The sequence below is a fragment of the Schistocerca cancellata genome, chromosome 6, assembly GCF_023864275.1.
Source record: "Schistocerca cancellata isolate TAMUIC-IGC-003103 chromosome 6, iqSchCanc2.1, whole genome shotgun sequence".
Lineage (NCBI taxonomy): Eukaryota > Metazoa > Arthropoda > Insecta > Orthoptera > Acrididae > Schistocerca > Schistocerca cancellata.
In genome coordinates, this window is record NC_064631.1 from 47,579,391 (window position 1) to 47,597,437 (window position 18,047).

The following is an 18,047-nucleotide window of genomic DNA, read 5'->3' on the forward strand; positions in this document are numbered from 1 at the left end:
CATGCAGATTGTGTGTCACATGTCACGTGACCGGGTTCTGCTGCTGACATGTGAAACACGCTGAGTGCGGGCTTTCCGAGCCAGTGCAAACTGTGATCCACAGAACAGAAAACGATGCATCTACATCCAGTCACTTAAACGTTATAAAGAGGTAAATAATTGGCCAGGGTTAAAAAATATGAGCGTTACATGGAGGAAATTGTAATATAGAGAAAACACAGTAAAGAGGAAAATTTAATATTGTTTAAATGGGCTTTTAGTCGGGACTGAAGAAAACAGACGTAATATAGAGGAAAAAATTATATGGAAGAACGTTATAAAGAGGTTTCACTGTATATGTTTTCTATAATATTAATGTTGATTCACTGCCGTCCTGTGTGAAAGGTACCCTATACAGTTAAAACCCTGTTATTTTTAAAATACCTTGAATTATTAAACCTGAAAAATATTATTAACTTCTATATGACTATGCTTATGTAATATGGCTTGCACGTCTTCCTTTGCAAAGTGTAGGAAAGTACAGTATGAATATTGAGATATGTTCATCTCATAATTATATCTGAACTGGAGTATCCAACCAAAGGTGGAAATCAAACCAAGTCAGATCTCTCAGTAGAAAAAAAAAAAAAAAAAAAAAAAAAAAAAGAGTCATTTAGTGTGTCAGCATATTTTTCAGCAGCAATATTCAGTGACATGTGAAAGTAATAATTAAAAATGAAATCTAGAAACAACAGTGAGTTCATGAAAGTTACCATAGTTAATGGATTTGTTGAAGGTCAACTTATTATTTTTGTACTGCTGTAAACCCTGTTTTGACATTGTGTTGCTAAGTGTAGCCATTATATCCCACCCTAATGATTTAAGTGTGTCTTCCTAAAAATGTGAATGTTTACAGGTGCTTGAAAATGAAAAGTTTTGAGTTGTACCTGCATGGTAGTTCCTCACTACAGTGTTGTGCAGAGAATCTTGTTGATAATGTTGAAATTGTTGTTTCTGCAATCAGCATGTTCCCTTGGACTGTTTTCTGTTGCAGAGAGCTGTGTTGTAATATTTATTAAAGACCATGTTCTTGCAGTAATGAAAGATTTCTATGTACATTAAATGTGTTCTTCAATGCATAAGTTTTATTTGGTATCCTGTACTGTATTGCCCTAAATAACAAATGTCATACCCTAATTGATAAGACTAAACTAATTTCTGTGTAATGGTGTGAAGTAGGATCATTATCAACTGGACTTTAATGTACGAGTATTGAGTGTCAAAGCTGGAGTGTGCTTAACCTCTCAGCTTTTTAATGCATATCTTAGTGTAAATATTCATCTAGAAAATTTCAGTATTTAGCAAAATTTTAGGCTTTATTAATTTTGGCTGTGGGTGAAATTTGGTGATCAGTAAGATTTTTACTTAGTTGGAGTCCATTAATATTTTGGAATTTAATTATAAATGTATAGTAGGTTGCTGGTCATGCTCCAAATGGTTTAAGAACCTGTATTTCAGTAAAGAAATTACTCTAGTACTGAAGATGACAGTGTAAATTTCCAAAACCGGTCTGCTCTATAGAAAACAATTTGCAGTCAGTTAATTCACATCAATAATTTTTTTTATTTCACACTGTGTTGTGGTGCTGTAACACTGTGTTGCTATGTATGGAGTACTATATCGTTCGGTCTTGTGAAAAGAAAGTAAGTGCTATATTTGGGGACCGAGACTAAATAAAGTAATAAATTGAAGCTACATCACATGACGAGGAGTTCAAAAGTGCTAAGAGGCCATATACAACTGGTCAAGTAGGAAATACTGTCCTGACATTCTGTAAAATATTTTGTTGTGTAGAAACCAGTTTGTGGCTTCTTAGGGCGTGGTCATGTGACTACTGAATGTCACAACCACAGATAAAATGACTTGCGGTGTATGCAGATATTACAGATACAGATAGAAAAACATAAAATGCTGAGATGGAGAGTGCTCATAAATTAAAGTACTGCATTTCTATGTTATTCAGAACTCTTAAATTTAATGAAAAATAAAATTTATTTTGCTACAGTAATCTAACATTAGCCTAACTGAAACAGATTTGAAGAGGGTGGGAAAAAGGATATTCTGTTCGGTAAGTCTTACCGCTCCCAGGATTGGAATGACTTCTTACCCTCTCCCTTAAAAGCCACATCCTTTCGTCGGTATTCAGCAGAATCCAAACTCAGATGCTGTGTAGAACGTTGGATTAGTAATAAGAGATTAAGATTGGGGAGAAATTGTACACATGTTGCCACAGCAGAAACATTTCTTATATTAAATGTGGAAGGAAATACCATTAGTGTTTGTCAAAAACGACGTTGTTGTTGTTGTTGTTGTTGTTGTTAGCATTTGGTGCTTAAATTACAGAACGCACATTAACAGAGCATGAGAGAGTTTGATGGGGGCTGACTCATTGGTATCTGTGAAATGAGCAAGACATCAGTTCTTAGGGGACACGCTGCCGCAATTGTAGTGTGCGTGTACAGCCAGTAGCAAGTTTAGGTAGTCTTAAGTTGCGATCACAGTGTGGGATAATGATGATGCGCATTGCTAGGCCGAGAGCCCCACCTGCAGGAAGCACGACCACCTGGTGCAAGTCTTTGTAGTTGACACCACTTTGACAGCTTGCATGCCAATGAGGAGGAAATGATGATGAAGATAACACAACATCCAACCCTCGAGTGGAGAAAACTCCGACCCATCCAGGAAGTAAACCTGGTCCCCCCTCCCCCCTCCTCATGGCATTCCACTGGGCTGACCACTCAGCTATGGAGGCGGATACCATCTTTGCACACACCTGTAACTGATAGAGCAGCTTTCTTGGTGGTTTGACATACACTTGCTTTGTTATGTGATGGCACAAGTACCATTGTGTAGACTTTTAGTTTCTCAGAAAGCTTGCTGCCTAAGACTACACGTGTCATGTGGATGTCATCAACAACCTGCTGTGTGGGGAAGTGTAGTGTTTGTGGGCAGGTTTTACTTCAAACTGACCTACAATTGAAACATCATGTGATTGTTTGGGATGCCCTGGAAAGAAAATGTATATTCTATGTACATTGTATTGTATTTTTTATTGGTCCTGTTGTCTACATAGCAGCTTACACATGAGACATTGGACAAATCAAGTTATAAATATACAGGCTGAAAGTCATTTCAAAGCATACATATTTAAGGTTACAACAATACACTTTACATGTAAGTATTTATATAACACATTTCATAAATTTAAATATTCTTCAATGGAGTAAAAGCAGTGATGACTTTAGAAATTTTCCAAACGTATTGACCTCTGTAATAGCTTTTATGTTCTCAGGAAGTTTGTTATAAAGCTTAACTCCCATGTGAAAAGTACCTTTTTGGCACAGTGCTGTGCTGATTTGAGTCATATGTAAGTTTCTGTTTTGTCTGATAGAGTGATCATGTATATCACAGTTTTTTTGCAGTCTCCAGTCCTTACCTATTATATTTAAAGAACAAAAGGGTGTCCATAATGTATACACATGGTAATGGAGGAATACCAGATTTCTTAAGCAGGGGTTTACAAGAGTCTCTAGGCTTGCACCCAAACAAGATTCTTTTTTGTAGTTCAAAAGTGCTATTAGCTGTTTTAGAGTTTCCCCAGAAGGTGACTCCATATCTAAGACGAAAATGAAAGTATACATGATATGCGTCCAATACTGTTTTCTCACTACAGCATGATTTTAATGAACAAAGAAGGTAACATGTTTTGCTTAGTTCTGCATCGAGATATTCAATATGCTTATTCCATCTTATGTTACTCAGCAGCCAAAGTACTAAGAATTTGGTTTCAGTATTGTTACCGACTGGTTCGTCATCGATAGCGACTGATGGGATAAACATGTCCTTCTTAGGAACATTGCGGAATTTTAGATCAATGGCTTTCTTACTGTTTATTACAAGCTGATTACTATGTGCCCAGCTGCTAAGTTGTTTAGTGCCGCGTTTACTGTCTGCTGTAACTGTTCGTCGTTGTCTCCTTTTAGTACAAATCTGGCGTCATCTGCAAATATAATTGTTTTGTGTGCATTAACATTTAAGCTTAGATCATTTATGTACAGAAGAAACGGAAGGAAGGGGTGCCATTACTGATCCTTGGGGTACACCACATTTAATTTGTTTATAGTCAGATAAGTGATTAGATACAGTTTTTAGTTCAATATTTGTGTGCTTGTTGCACACTGCCTGCTTACGATTAGTCAGGAAGGAACTGATCCACTTGTTGAACAGATCTCGAATACCATATCTTTCAAGCTTTGATAGCAGAATTTTATGGTCCACCATGTTAAAAGCTTTTGACAAGTCAATAAATACTCCTACCCCTATTGTTCTCTGTTTTTTGTCCATCAGGTTTAGGATGGAATTGATGCACTCATAGACAGCAGTTGTCGTTGACCTCTTTATTTCTGATTCCATGTTGTTCATTACATAAGATGCTGTTTTTATTTATAAATTTCATGAGTTTGTCATACATAACTTTTTCCAGTACTTTAGAGATGCAGGAGGAAATTGTGATGGGTCTGTAGTTGTTTACATTGTCTTCATCCTCCTTTTTTATATACATGAATAATTTTTGATGTTTTCAACACATTAGGAGACAGTGCCTGCCTGAAGTGAGCAGTCACATAAGTGTGTGAGTACTTCAGTTAGGTTTGATGCGCTCTTCTTCAACGTTGTTGCAGGTATACCATCAATACCTGCGTATTTGGAATTTTTTAGTCCTTTTATTGCTTTAGCTACTTCATCTTGTGAAACAGAACTGATGTACATTGATCCTCGACATGCACTTATTTTATATTCATTTGCCTGGGTGCTCTTAAAGTAACATATTATCGGTAACACCTATGAAAAAGTTGTTAAATGTGTTGGCTACTTCCAAGAGGTTTGTTACTTTTTTTATTTTCATGTGATAGTGTTATATTTTTGCAAGATTGTCTGTATTCTCCACATTCTTTTTTTATAACACTCCACATAGCCTTTGATTTATTAGCTGAGTTATAAATGATTTCATCATTATGCATTATTTTTGCTGCTTTTAATACTTTTCTTAATATTTTGGAGTATTTTTTATAGTATGCGCGTACTTCAGATGAGGAACTTTTTTAGTTACATATTTCATGGAGTAGTCTTTTCTTCTGGCATGAAACCCTTATTACCTTTGTGATCCAGCTGTTTGTTCTAGAGTTCCCCCGTATGGTTAATGTTTTCAGTGGAAATGCAAGTTCAAAGAAATGGGTTAATGTATAAATGAAAGTGTTGAATTTTTCATGTATATCGTTCTTTTTGTACACTCCTGGCCATTTTTCTTTCTTTAATAAGTTGTTGAAGTAGTTTACATTACGCTGATTATAACTTCGGTATGCTGTTCTGAAAGACATGTTGCTAATAATACTGCCTTGTACTTTGATGCTAATATTTGAGCAATATGGTCACTAAAACCTGCATTGAAAATTTGTAGTGACGTGTTGTGTAAACTCTTCTTGACTAGAAACTGATCAAGAGCTGTTTGGCAAGTTTCTGTTACTTGGGTAGCTGCTTTTACTTCAACCTTTAAATTGTAGGACGTTACAAGGCTCAAAATGGTCTCCCTATTTCCACTATTCGTGAGGAAATCAATATTGAAGTCACCACAGATTATCAATTCACAATCCATTTTATTTACTTTGTTTAGCAATGACTCCATTTTGTTTAAGAAAAGTTCAAAATTCCCGGATGGTGATCGGTAAACTATAGCAATAAACAGGTTGAACTGAGTAATTTTATAGCTGCAGTTTCATAATCCTTTTCGACACTGTCCTAGTTAAGTTAGGTAGTGTAAAAAAAAATCTACATTATCCTTTGTGTAAATTGCTACCCCACCCTGCTTGCTGTTTATCCTGCAGTAATAAGCAGCCAAAACAAATTTGTTTATTTTCGTATTCTGGATTAATTCTGGGTTAAGCCAGTGCTCAGAAATACATAACACTGAGATATCATTAAGTTCATTTGTTAACAGTACGTTAATTTCGTCGCTCTTATTACGCAGGGATGGCACATTATAGTGATAAATTTTTAGTTCGGGCGTATTCACGATTTGGTAATTGGGAATCATATTTACAGCATCACATACGTCTAGTTTAAATTAGGAATGTCAGCAGTGTTGTATTTTCGTTCTTCTTTCTTGTTTATTTTGTTTTCCTCGCTGTTGTTGGAAGGATGATTAGGAAGCTGATAGATTGTTGTATACCTATATTTCTTGTTAGTTTGTACTAGTGGGTGTACATTCATGTATACACTTCACACTCGGGTGGTGGTACAACCTTACTAGTGTGTGTTCTTTCCATTACCTTGGTTAGCCTTCCCTTTAATTCAAGTGCAAATGTTTCAGACTACTTTCACATTGAAAGTCTGCTGCTGCTTTCTTATATCAACATTGTTACTGTTTCATTTATTGATACTTATTGAAAACAGTTTGCTACTATGGAGACATTGAATTAGTTCAAGTAACCACATGTGAGATAATACTGAAGTAAATAAGCATTTTAATATGAAGGTGGGGGTGTTGTAAATGTAACTAGAATTCCTTCCCTGTGGGTAGAGTGGTATTAGTGTCAGGTTTTATTAGGTACCTCTGTTACGCATCGCATTGATTCAGTTGACCTACTGTTGGCCACTTCGGTTTGGTCAGAGTGCTCGTTTTCATTCACGTATTGACATATTTTAATTTATTGTATCCTCTATTATGAAAATGTTTGTCTTAGGCTCCTCTTCAGTCTAGGGAACATAAAGAAGTCGGAGTGCTTTCTGTTTATGCTGATTAACTTCCCCCCCTCCCCCCCCCCCCCAGGTTCATGGTGGCCTGATTTAAAGATCATACTCATGACACCATGTCTCATTGCCTGTAGTGATATTTGGCAGAAACTTAATGTTAGCACACTGATCTTTCATACCCACAAAAGCAAAATTACTGAACATCTGCAACATGATTTATGAAAAACGAAGAAATTGCATTCTGTCCTACATGACATTTCTTATGATAAGCCGTAGTGTGATTCAGAATTGGGCTTAGTACAGGCACCTAGCAAGAGAACCTGTAACTGCCTCCTCTCTGCTCACACAAAAGGATAGTTACTCTTGAGTTACTCCTCGAAAATGGAGACTAAATATACTGGAGAGCCAAAGAAACTTGTACACCTGTCCAATATCGTATAGGGTTCCCGCAGAAGTGCCGCAACACGATGCGCCATGGACTCAACTAATATATGAGGTAGTTCTGGAGGAAACTGTCACCATGAATCCTTCAGGCCTGTCCATAACCCTGCAGGAGTACAAGTGGGTGCAGATTTCTTCTGAACAGCACATTGCAAGGTCTCCCAGATATGAGCTGGCTGGTGTGGTCGAGCGGTTCTAGGCGCTTCAGTCTGTAACCGTAGTTACGTATGTGTCACCTGTCAGTCATATCTAGACGTATCGTGGGTCCCATATCACTCCAACTGCACACACCCCACATCATTACAGAGCTCCACCAGCTTGAACAGTCCTCTGCTGACATGCAGGGTCCATACATTCATGAGGTTGTCTCCACCTGTACACGCCCATCCACTCAATACAATATGAAATGACACTTGTCCAACCATGCAATATGTTTCCTGTCGTCAACTGTCCAATGTCAGTGTTGACGGGCCCAGGCAAGGCATAGAGCTTCGTGTCATTTAGTAATCAAGGGTACATGAGTGGATCTTCGACTCCGCAAGGCCATATCGATGATGTTTCGTTGAATGGTTCAAAAACGCTGCCACTAGTTGATGGCCCAGCATTTAAATGTGCAGCACTTTGCAGAAAGCTTGCAATTCTGTCTCGTTGAATGATTTTCTTCAAATGTTGTTGGTCCTGTTCTTGCAGGATCTTTTTCCAGTTGCAGTGATGTTAGAGATTTGATGTTTCACTGGATTCCTGATATTCACGGTACACTCATGAAGTAGTCGTACGGGAAAATCCCCACTTCATCACTGCCTCGTAGATGCTGTGTCTCATTGCTTGTGCACTGCGCCAACTATAACATCATGTTGAAACTCAGTTAAATCTTGATAACCTGCCATTGTAGCAGCAGTAACTGATCTAACAACTGCACCAGACACTTGTTGTCATATGTAGGCAGCTGACCGCAGTGCTGTTTTCTGCCTGTTTGTATATCTCTGTATTTGAATATGCATGCCTATACCAGTTTCTTGGGCGCTTCAGTGCAGTTACTGCTATAATGCTCATGTTCAGTAAAAAACAGAACACCTGGAAGGACTAGGGACAGGACATTCATATTTACAGGATATATACATTAGTATGTTTTGCAGAAATAATTAGCATTTCAGTCACCTCACTTCAGCATGTGTCATGTTGCCTAGTAGGCACAGGGTCTGCCGTAGGCAGATAACTTCTCCCATTCGTAATGGTGGCATCGACACGTATAAGATGCGAATGTAATCCTGTGATACAGTTGTGCATTCTGCATTCACCTGCTTCCATAGTTCGTCTATGGTGATTGGCATTGGACTACAGTGGTGCACTGTCGTTTCACCATATTCCATGCATTTTTGATTGGTGACAAGTCTGGTAATCTGGTGGGCCAGACTAAAACGCTGACATCCTGTGACACCAAGAAGGCCCATGTTCGTGCAACATCATGTGGTCTTGCATTGTCTTGTTGAAAAATGGCTTCTGAGGTGTTGTGCGGAAAGGGTATGACTACAGGTCATAGGATGTCCTACACTTAGATCACACTGGTCACAGTGCCCAGGACATATCTGTGGTGAATGAAAAAGCAGCCATCATTTTCAAGCAAACAGAAACTGAACTGAAAATACTACCTGGTGCCAGTCTACCCTCAGTGACGCTGCACTGTTGCCACTGCCGTCTAGATGTGTTTCTGTATGTTTATCAGTGGTAGGCGGAGAACTGGACGACGTGCACGTAACCCGTGCCATAATAACGGTGATTAACTGTCACGCCTGATACTGTACAATGTGTTACTGTTCCACTGTTGCGCCAGAGCTGAGGACGACACAGATCTGTCCTACAGTGCCATGTGGATAAGATGTCAGATCTTCTCGGAGTGGTGGTCTGGGTAGTGAAACCTGACCCATCTTGTCGTGTCCTGTGGCCTTCCGTGAAACATTAGGTGCACACCTGTTACACTGCCAAATCACTTTGTTCTACAGAGCAGCAATTTCTCGGTTGAATGCATCACATTCTCTCATGTCAATAATGTGCCCTTTTTCAAACTTAGTGATGTGTCAGTACGGTTCGCGCATATGCTTGGGAGGCGTCCTGCACATTTTCTCGAGTCACACTGATCCATTACCTTCAGTTTATAATACAACCCAGTGTGTTGTTCTCGACGGCGAGTGTTCATCAGAGACAAGGGTATCGTCAGGAGTGACCTAGGGAAGTGTGATTGGATTGCTGCTGCTCTCTGTATACATAAATGATTTGGCTGAAAGAGTGGGCAGCAGTCTGTAGTTGTTAGTTGATAATGCTGTGGTGTATGGTAAGGTGTCAAAGTTGAGCAACTGTAGGAAGGTAAGAGATGACTTGGGCAAAATTTCCAGTTGGCGTGATTCATGGCAGCTAGTTCTAAACATGGAAAAATGTAAGTTAATGCGGATGAGTAGCAAGATCAAACCTGAAACGTTCGGATACAGTATTACTAGTGTCCCACATGACATAATCAAGTCATTTAAATATCTGGATATAACATGGCAAAGCGATATGAGGTGAAACGAGCATGTGAAAAATGTGGTAGGGAAGGCAAATGGTTTATTGGAAGAACTTCAGGAAAGAGTGGTTCGCTTGTAAAGGAGACTGCATAGAAGATGCTGTTGTGACCTATTCGTGAGTACTGCTTGAGTGTTTGGGATCCATACTGGGTTGGAATGAACGAAGACATCAGTTCAGAGATGGGCTGCTAGATTTGTTACTGGTAGGTTCTAACAACTTGCAAGCATTATGGAGATGCTTCAGGAACTCAAATGGGAATCCCTGGAGGGAAGGCGATGTTCTTTTTGAGATACACTTTTGAGAAAATTTAGAGAACCTGCATTTGAAGGTGACTACTGAATGATTGTATTGCTGCCAGTATATATTGTGAGTAAGGAACACGAAGATAAGATATGAGAAATTAGGGCTCATACGGAGGCATACAAGCAGTTGTTTTTCCCACGCTCTGTTTGCAAATGGAACAGGAAAGGAAATGACAAGTAGTGGTATAGGGTTCCCTCCGTCACACACCGTATGGTGGCTTGCAGAGTATCTGTTTAGGTGTAGGTGTAGGATGAGAGCCTCAGGTCCATTTTACCGGTAGATGGTGTTGCGCCACAATATCGATGTTGACCTTGGACCCACAGGCTTCACATATTGGCTCAAATGCTAATCATTTCTGCAGAACATATGAATGTACAAGTCCTGTGAATATGAACATCCTGTCTCTATAGTTCTCACCTAAGAAAGGAGTAGTCCTTTTTTAGAGCAGAGAGAGAACTTGAAAGAAATAAGAGAGAGATAAAAATAAAAAGCAGATGACAACCTGGTCACGGAACATTTATTTGTATGCTTAAGGGTTAGGTTACAGATGTTGAGAGAAGTTATGCACTCCTGTATTAGTGAGATTGTCTTTTTATGCTGTAGTTGAAACCATAATTATAAATGCAAAAGTAAGTCCTCTGTGTGCTACATTTTCCCACTAAAATGCTGAATAAAATGCGATGAAATTAGCTATGGAAATAGCTTGAACTGAACTGTGAGGAAGAACATAGGCTACTTAAAAAAAGAAATTGAACCCTAATAAGAGGGTGAACTTTTCCTGCTTTTATGGAAGTGACTGTAAATTGTGTTAAAAAGTTATTAAATTTGATGCATAATGCAGACGTTGCATAATGTCTAGCTACTTCAGTAGAACGGAGCATGGCTGCATGCTCCTGCTATTGCCCATTGCCCCTCCACACACCACTTGGCAGTGGCATGCTACTCATGCTGCTGTGTCATGCATTGGGGCAGTTCGGGGAAGAGGGTTAAGGTGCACATCATGCTTACCCGAACAGGCAGACATGTGAAGGCAGCTGATGTGCTGCACACACAATAGCTCACTTAAGCACTATAATTCACTATAATAAGGCTACTGATATGTGAGTGCAGCCAAGGATAACTGATAGTAAGCAATTTGGGCATGCTGTGTTTCTGGCCAAATTTGATCCCCCTATTCCATTTATTGCTATGCCCTGTTTTGATAGGAAGAAAAATGTCATTGTGCTTCTTGAAATTAGTATTTCCACACAGTACTCGACGAAAATTAAAATCTGAACACAGTCTGTTTATCATGCCTACTTATTTTATTCCATAAGACATATGCTCTTCCCACTTTTTTTACAGGTTGGTATGATTACCTCTGATTGACTTTACCACAGACTCCATCTTTTCTTTTCCTCCTTCAAAGGATGAATTTAAATTTCTAGTCCTTTTACCTGGAGTTCTGTGTTGTGAATGTATTTGTATCACAATGAATGTACTTTCATTTACTTCCTTTCCTGATGTAAGATAGAAAACTGGTTGCAAAACTGTGTTATTTATTATATTTGTGCCATCTTATTTTGTAGATCCATTTACCCACATATTATTGGGTGTACAATAAACAGTGCTCAATAAAGAATGGTAAGAGACAGAGAAGTAATTTGTCAGTGAGTCCGTATGCACTTTGAAAGCATGGTGAATTGATTTAGAGACACACACACACACACACACACACACACACACACACACGAAATTGTTCACATATATGAAATTGTTCACATATATGAAATTGTTCATTTTTCTCATCATTTGTTAAAATGATTTTAGATTCTCTATAGAGGCATTTTGTTTGTTTTATAGGAGAATCTGGGAAACACACGGGAAGAAGTGGAGCGACTGCAGTTACACCTTCGGAAAGCTGGCACATTTGTTGGATCATATGCATCTGAATTGCGCAATGAGCTAGCAGCATTACGTGGTCTAGTTCTGGCGGAGCTCGCCCAGTTGTCACACACTGCTAATGAGCTTGCTGTAGCTGCTGCAGCCGACAGGGATGGGGCTGTTCAAAGGCTCACAGTAGACCATGAACTTGAGATGGAAGCTCTTAGGCGTGATGCAGCAGCAGCAGCAGATGCGAGGGATGAAGAACTGCGTAGGGTTAGAGATGTTAGTATGCCTGTTGCCTTACTAGCACTTTGAGGTTAAGAGTAAGGTTATTGTAGCTTTTATTTATTTAAAGAATTACATCTTATCTACCAGGTTGGTAGTTTAAACAATTTTTTTATAAGCCTACACACTAGTTTCAAACATGTGCCCATTCTCAAGTGCATAACGGATGTAGATGCATCATCTTTATCAGTAGTATAAAATGTAACAATATTATGGAAGGAAAGTTGCTACTCACCATATAGTGGAGATGCTGAGTTGCAGATAGGCACAACGCCATTCAGTTACAAACTAGCTTGTAGAGTTTATTAATATACTCATACAAAGTAACAGCCAGATGAAAATGAAGTCATTACTTTTAAATTCATCATAAGTAGTAATTTTTATGTATATTGAGAAAAAATGCTTAGAAATGTTTTCTTCCTCCATATATACGTAAAGATAGGTTACTTGTCTCACAATACTAGGCAGTATAGGAGAGTACCTTGCTTATTTTGCTTCTATCCAAATGTATGTATGAAATTAATATTCTTTGTCTTCTTGAATCTGTGAGAAGATACAAAAAGTAATTTTATTTCTAAAAACATGAGGATTCAGTGCAAACAGATAATTCTGAGCCTTCACCTTTCCTGTTAGTCTTGTGTGTATACACCTTGTATCTTGACATTTTACTGTCTCCCATATCCAGTTATTTTATTTGCTTCCTGCTATTTCAAAATTGGAATACATTTTTCAGATTTTTAGTGATTTTGAAGGCACTTTAGTAAGTATAGACAATTATTTGTCTTCTTCTGTGCCATGACCTTCCATTTTTTATTTATATTTTCCTGGTGTAGAGCACTAAATTTTGTGTCTTTAAAAGTTGCTGTATGGAATTTTACAATTACTTGACTCCTAAGAGAAATATAAAGAATTTATTGCTGGCCTGTTCTTTCTGCTTCACTGACCGATTTTTTAGCAGAACCAGTTAACGTATATTTCATAATAATATCAAGCAACATAAGACGTTTAGTAACATCTGATTTTTGTGTACCTACAGTGCAGTGATATGATGTCTAAATAAGTGCTTTAAACTTGTTTCTGTTTGATGGTGTGTGGCTATAACAGCTTCAGAATTATCTCACACGGTTCAGTGGGTACATATTTACATGTTGCGCAAAGTTTGGTATTTCCTCTTAAGCGAAAATATTTTACTCACTCCATATTACAGAAGATCATTGCACTTAGGATCTGTAGTATCTAATTTTTGCAGTGGCTTTCTATTATATGCAGAAGCATGTACTGTAACACCTGTTTGTTTGTATTTCGTAGGAGTTGAGCACCAAGGAAGAAAATGCAGTAGCAGCACATTCCGATCTTGTAGCTCAGCTTAGCACTATACAGGCAAAATTGGAGACTGAAATATCTCATCGACAAGAATTGCAATCTAAGCTAGATGCCTTCGAGTTAGAGAAGCAGCGTGCTCTCAAGGAACTGTCTGATAGACTGACACATGATTACAAGACTGAGCTGGAGGGTCTGCGTTCCAGGTTTAGGCTTATGACAACTACTTCCATGGAACGCAGCCCCAGTGACAGCAGTCTTGAAAGAATAGAGGTTTGTACAACTATTAATTTTACCCCAATAAAATAAGTTGTTCCGTAAACACTTAAATTTTGGTGGTCCAAGATGATGATCTGCTATGAAAGATACTGTGAATTGTATGCATTTTTATATCACCATTGTCTACCCTCTCCATCCATTATGCAAGCTCATAATGTATATGAAACTGTTACTTGCTACCATAACATTTGCAGGTTGGTGTTTGACTTTGAGTTAGATTGTCAGATTGCACTATAACTGACTTTCTTACCCACAGATGGGAATATCGTCGTGGAAAACAAGACTGTGAAGTAGCTTGAGTGTGTTTTGAATGTGGTTCTTCTTTTACTCTTTTAAATTTTTTTAATAAGTCACGGATGGGTAAAAAATGGAAAAAAATGCTACTGACTACCAATCTAAGCAAACCCATAATAATATTTGCTTCATGCAGAAACTCTGTATCTGTTTTCATTGGAAAGGTATGACATCGTGAAGATGAAAATGTGAAGACCTAAATGAAGAATATCAGTTAATTGATATTGCCTCTGTTCGTAGTGGCTGTTGTCATTTTCATAATAGTGATATCTTCCACTCATAATCCTAAACGCTTTGTGACGTTCCAGCCCAACAACCACTCTATTGTATCATGTTAGGAGCAGGCTGCATTACTGCCACTTAATACTCGCATATAAATGTGAGTCAACTGGGACTTGATTTGACAATATAAACAAACTTTTTGGCATTATGTCTCCTAACAACTTCGGCAGTGAAAAGCACCTGACCTCCTTCCACTACTGGTTCAGAATATATCTCCTCGGTCAGGAGTCAACACGCAGTAAATGTACACCTCAAGGACGACAATGAAAAATTGAATTTAACATACTAAACACAAAATACTTGATGTGTCTACTTTTCAGCACATTATGTAATGGAAGAGGATACAATATAGTGAACCACATATAGGAAACGTGCAAAATGGAAAATTATTTTTCTCTAGTTAAGTAAATCAAAATTTAATTTAAAAGACAAAGTCCCTTGAATCAGTGTAAAATGACTACTGGAACATGAGAGGAAAAATTCAACGATCTGGACAACGTGGGTATCATTCAAAGACTGTTATTGTGTTATTTTCATTAATGACTCAAAATTCCATAATAAATTTTTAATGGTGTTTGGTGGCCACTGGTCCCCAAATTAGTTGATCAACAACTTATCTGTATAATTGATGCACCACTTTGCAACTGTGTAGTGTTTTTTTTTTTGGGAACAGCATTTCACTAAATTTTGAGGAGCAGTCACATGTACAAAATGCCATATAGCTAATATTAATGTCTGTAAAAAAAATTGGTTTCGTATGGCATAAATTATTGATATTAGTAATAGCCAGAAAAGCGAAACTAAATATTTTAAGACATACCATTTTGTAAGTCTGAACATTTATTGCAAGCAAATCAGATTTTGAGAGCTTACACATTCATAGCCATATGCTTACCACCTGAATGCTAACTGTTATATGTAGGTATTGACTTAACCATTGTTGCTGCTGCATATCTAACGATCCACAACTTTAGCCAATGCTCAATTATAACTTACTTGAGCGATGTGTATTAAGTCAGTCAGCTGCTTGGGAAATCATTCCAGTTAACTGTGCAATCACCTAACAATCATCTTAGCTATATCTACAGTATGAGTTACTAATTCATGATGATTTTAACCAACTTCAGTTTATATATGATGACAATATTATTGCTTCTCACCATATAGTGGAAATGTTGGGTCACAGACACGCACGGCAGAAAGACTGATAAACAAGAAAGCTTTTTACAAAAAAGCCTTCTCTCTCTCTCTCTCTCTCTCTCTCTCTCTCTCTCTCTCTCCCTCCTCAATTTACTAAATAATAGGATGTTACAATCCTAGAGAAGATGTACCTATTTAGTTTTTCAAAACCAAACAAAGATTCTAAATACATACTACTGGAATACGGTAGGTAAAATCCCTCAAATAATGGTACCTGACAAGTGAAGCTCCTGACAGTTTTGAAAATAACAAGTTATGACTTATCTCTTTAAACACCTGCATATCTAAAAGGGCATCCCAACTTACAGGAAGTCATGGAAATGTAGAAGAGTAATCACGAGGTAGACTATCAGTTTTACACTTGGAGGAAACAGATTTCACTTACAGTAAACTCCTGTATATCCAAAATGATTGGGACGGTGGCTGGTTTGGATAACGAAAATTTCGCATAAACCGAATTTCCTGTTTTCACGTGTGAAATACCCCCAATTTGCGTCAATATTGCGAAATATGATCATAAAATGTGCGTAGGGTAAGTTGATATGGTTGTGAAAAAGTCTGCAATTTTTTGACTGAAAAAATTGTGTTGACATGTTAAAAAGGCACCAGAGTATGATTGAAAATCCAAAGTTTTTAAATACTGAATAACAAACCTCGTTTATTTTACATTCTTACAGAAAAAATTCGCCTTATTTGCCAGCATAAAGAAACAGGAGTTTTAATTTTATTACCTACTCTTTTTAATAAAAAATAAACTATTGTACAAAACTACGAAACAAATCTAGAGATTACTCAAAATGAAAAGTTTGTATAGAGGAACTTTAAAGTAAAAAAACTTTAAACTTACAGATGTTGAAGATCTAAGACGCTTCATTAGACTTTATTTTTTGGTAAAAGGTATGCAATTCTCTCTCTCTCTCTCTCTCTCTCTCTCTCTCTCTCTCTCTCTCTCTCTCTCCCCCCCCCCCCTCCTTCCTTCCTCTCCCCCCCCCCCAGAAACTTTCATTGTGACAATATATGTCAAACGTTGGAAACGAACAATTTCAGAATAATTACCTCCTCTTGTAGGCTGATGTACTCCAGTGCGGTTTGGACTGCTTCGTAACTGACCGTATGAGGAATCTTTTTCTCTGCTGCGTCATCACACACACATTCTCCGGACACTTTCTGATTGGTTGCATTTGGACGATTTCTTCCACAGGGAAATAAGTCGTTTTCCATCCACTCTTCAACATCTTTGAAGTTCGCATCTTCATAACCCGGTAGCTTCTCGAGTAAACTCACCAAAATTCGTCATTTTCATCTGTTTCTGGCATGTCAGCTTGAGTTTCGGTGTTGCCTCCTTCTTCCCACCACTGATGAGTTGCCTTATGATCTAAGAAGTTTTTTTCCCAAGACCTAACGAGAGAAATTGGAGGAATTAGGTTCCAAGCCTCAGCAATCCAATGAATGACACTTAAAATATTGATTTTTTTAAGAGCTTGCACAAAATCGTTTTCAGAATCAATAACACCGATTAATTATTCCAGCAGTTTGCCTGTAATGTTTTTTTATTGCCTCAAGAACACCTTGGTCCATTGGTTGCCGTAGAGATGTGACATTTGGTTGGAGAAACATAACTTTGATATCCCCATCTTGTAGATCATCTGGGTGAGGAGGAGTGTTGTCCACAAGGAGTAGCGCTTTTCAATGAAGTCTATTTTCCTCCGTGTATTTTTCTACAGCTGGAATAAACTCTGCCTGGAATCACTCTTCGAAGGTGGCAACATTCATTCGTGCCTTAGACTCATTCGTGTACCACAGTGGCAAAGGTTTATCAGCTGATTGCTGTCTAAATGCTCTTGGTTTATCGGATTTGCCAGTTAAAGTAAGGCACATATTATGATTGGTAGTGACATTACTGCATGTGAGGACAGTAACTCTTTCTTTGCTTTTTTATATCTGGATGTCATTTTTTCTTGTTTAGAGGCAAGGGTTTTTGTTGGCAACATTTTGCAATTCAACCTGGTTTCATCAGTTGTAAAGGTAATTGCTGGTATAATCTCCTTTGTCTATGATAGTGTGCAGTTTCTTCTTAAAATCAGCGATAGCAGCTTCATCCCAGTGTAATGATTCGCCGCTGATGGGAATTTCATGAATGCCACGCTGCTTTTTATACAGATCCAGCGAGCCATCACTTCCGAGGAATTCTTGCTCCTTTCCTTTAGTCAGCTCATAAAAAGCCATTGCTTTCTAATGAAGTAGAGGACCTGAAACTGGCATAAAATTGGCTCTTATTTGTTCATGCCCCAAGAGTAAGGCCTCTTCTAACTGAGCATGTGCACCTTTTCTCATTGTTTTTAAGAGATTTCACTGCTCTGCCTGATGCTCGGATGGAACAAAATTTTTCAATTGCTGTTTGATTTGTCTTCCAGTCAGTAATCATACTCCTA

General features: G+C 38.0%; 1 protein-coding gene across 3 annotated transcripts in view; it reads left to right on the plus strand.

The window, feature by feature from the left end:
• LOC126190656 (RB1-inducible coiled-coil protein 1) overlaps positions 1 to 18,047 on the plus strand; it is a 329,494-nt gene that overhangs the window by 244,788 nt on the left and 66,659 nt on the right. For all 3 annotated transcript variants that reach the window (XM_049931087.1, XM_049931085.1, XM_049931086.1), the window contains exons 13-14: positions 11,932 to 12,237; positions 13,549 to 13,833. In XM_049931087.1, coding sequence (XP_049787044.1) covers positions 11,932 to 12,237; positions 13,549 to 13,833 — 591 coding nt within the window. The remainder of the gene's footprint in view (positions 1 to 11,931; positions 12,238 to 13,548; positions 13,834 to 18,047) is intronic.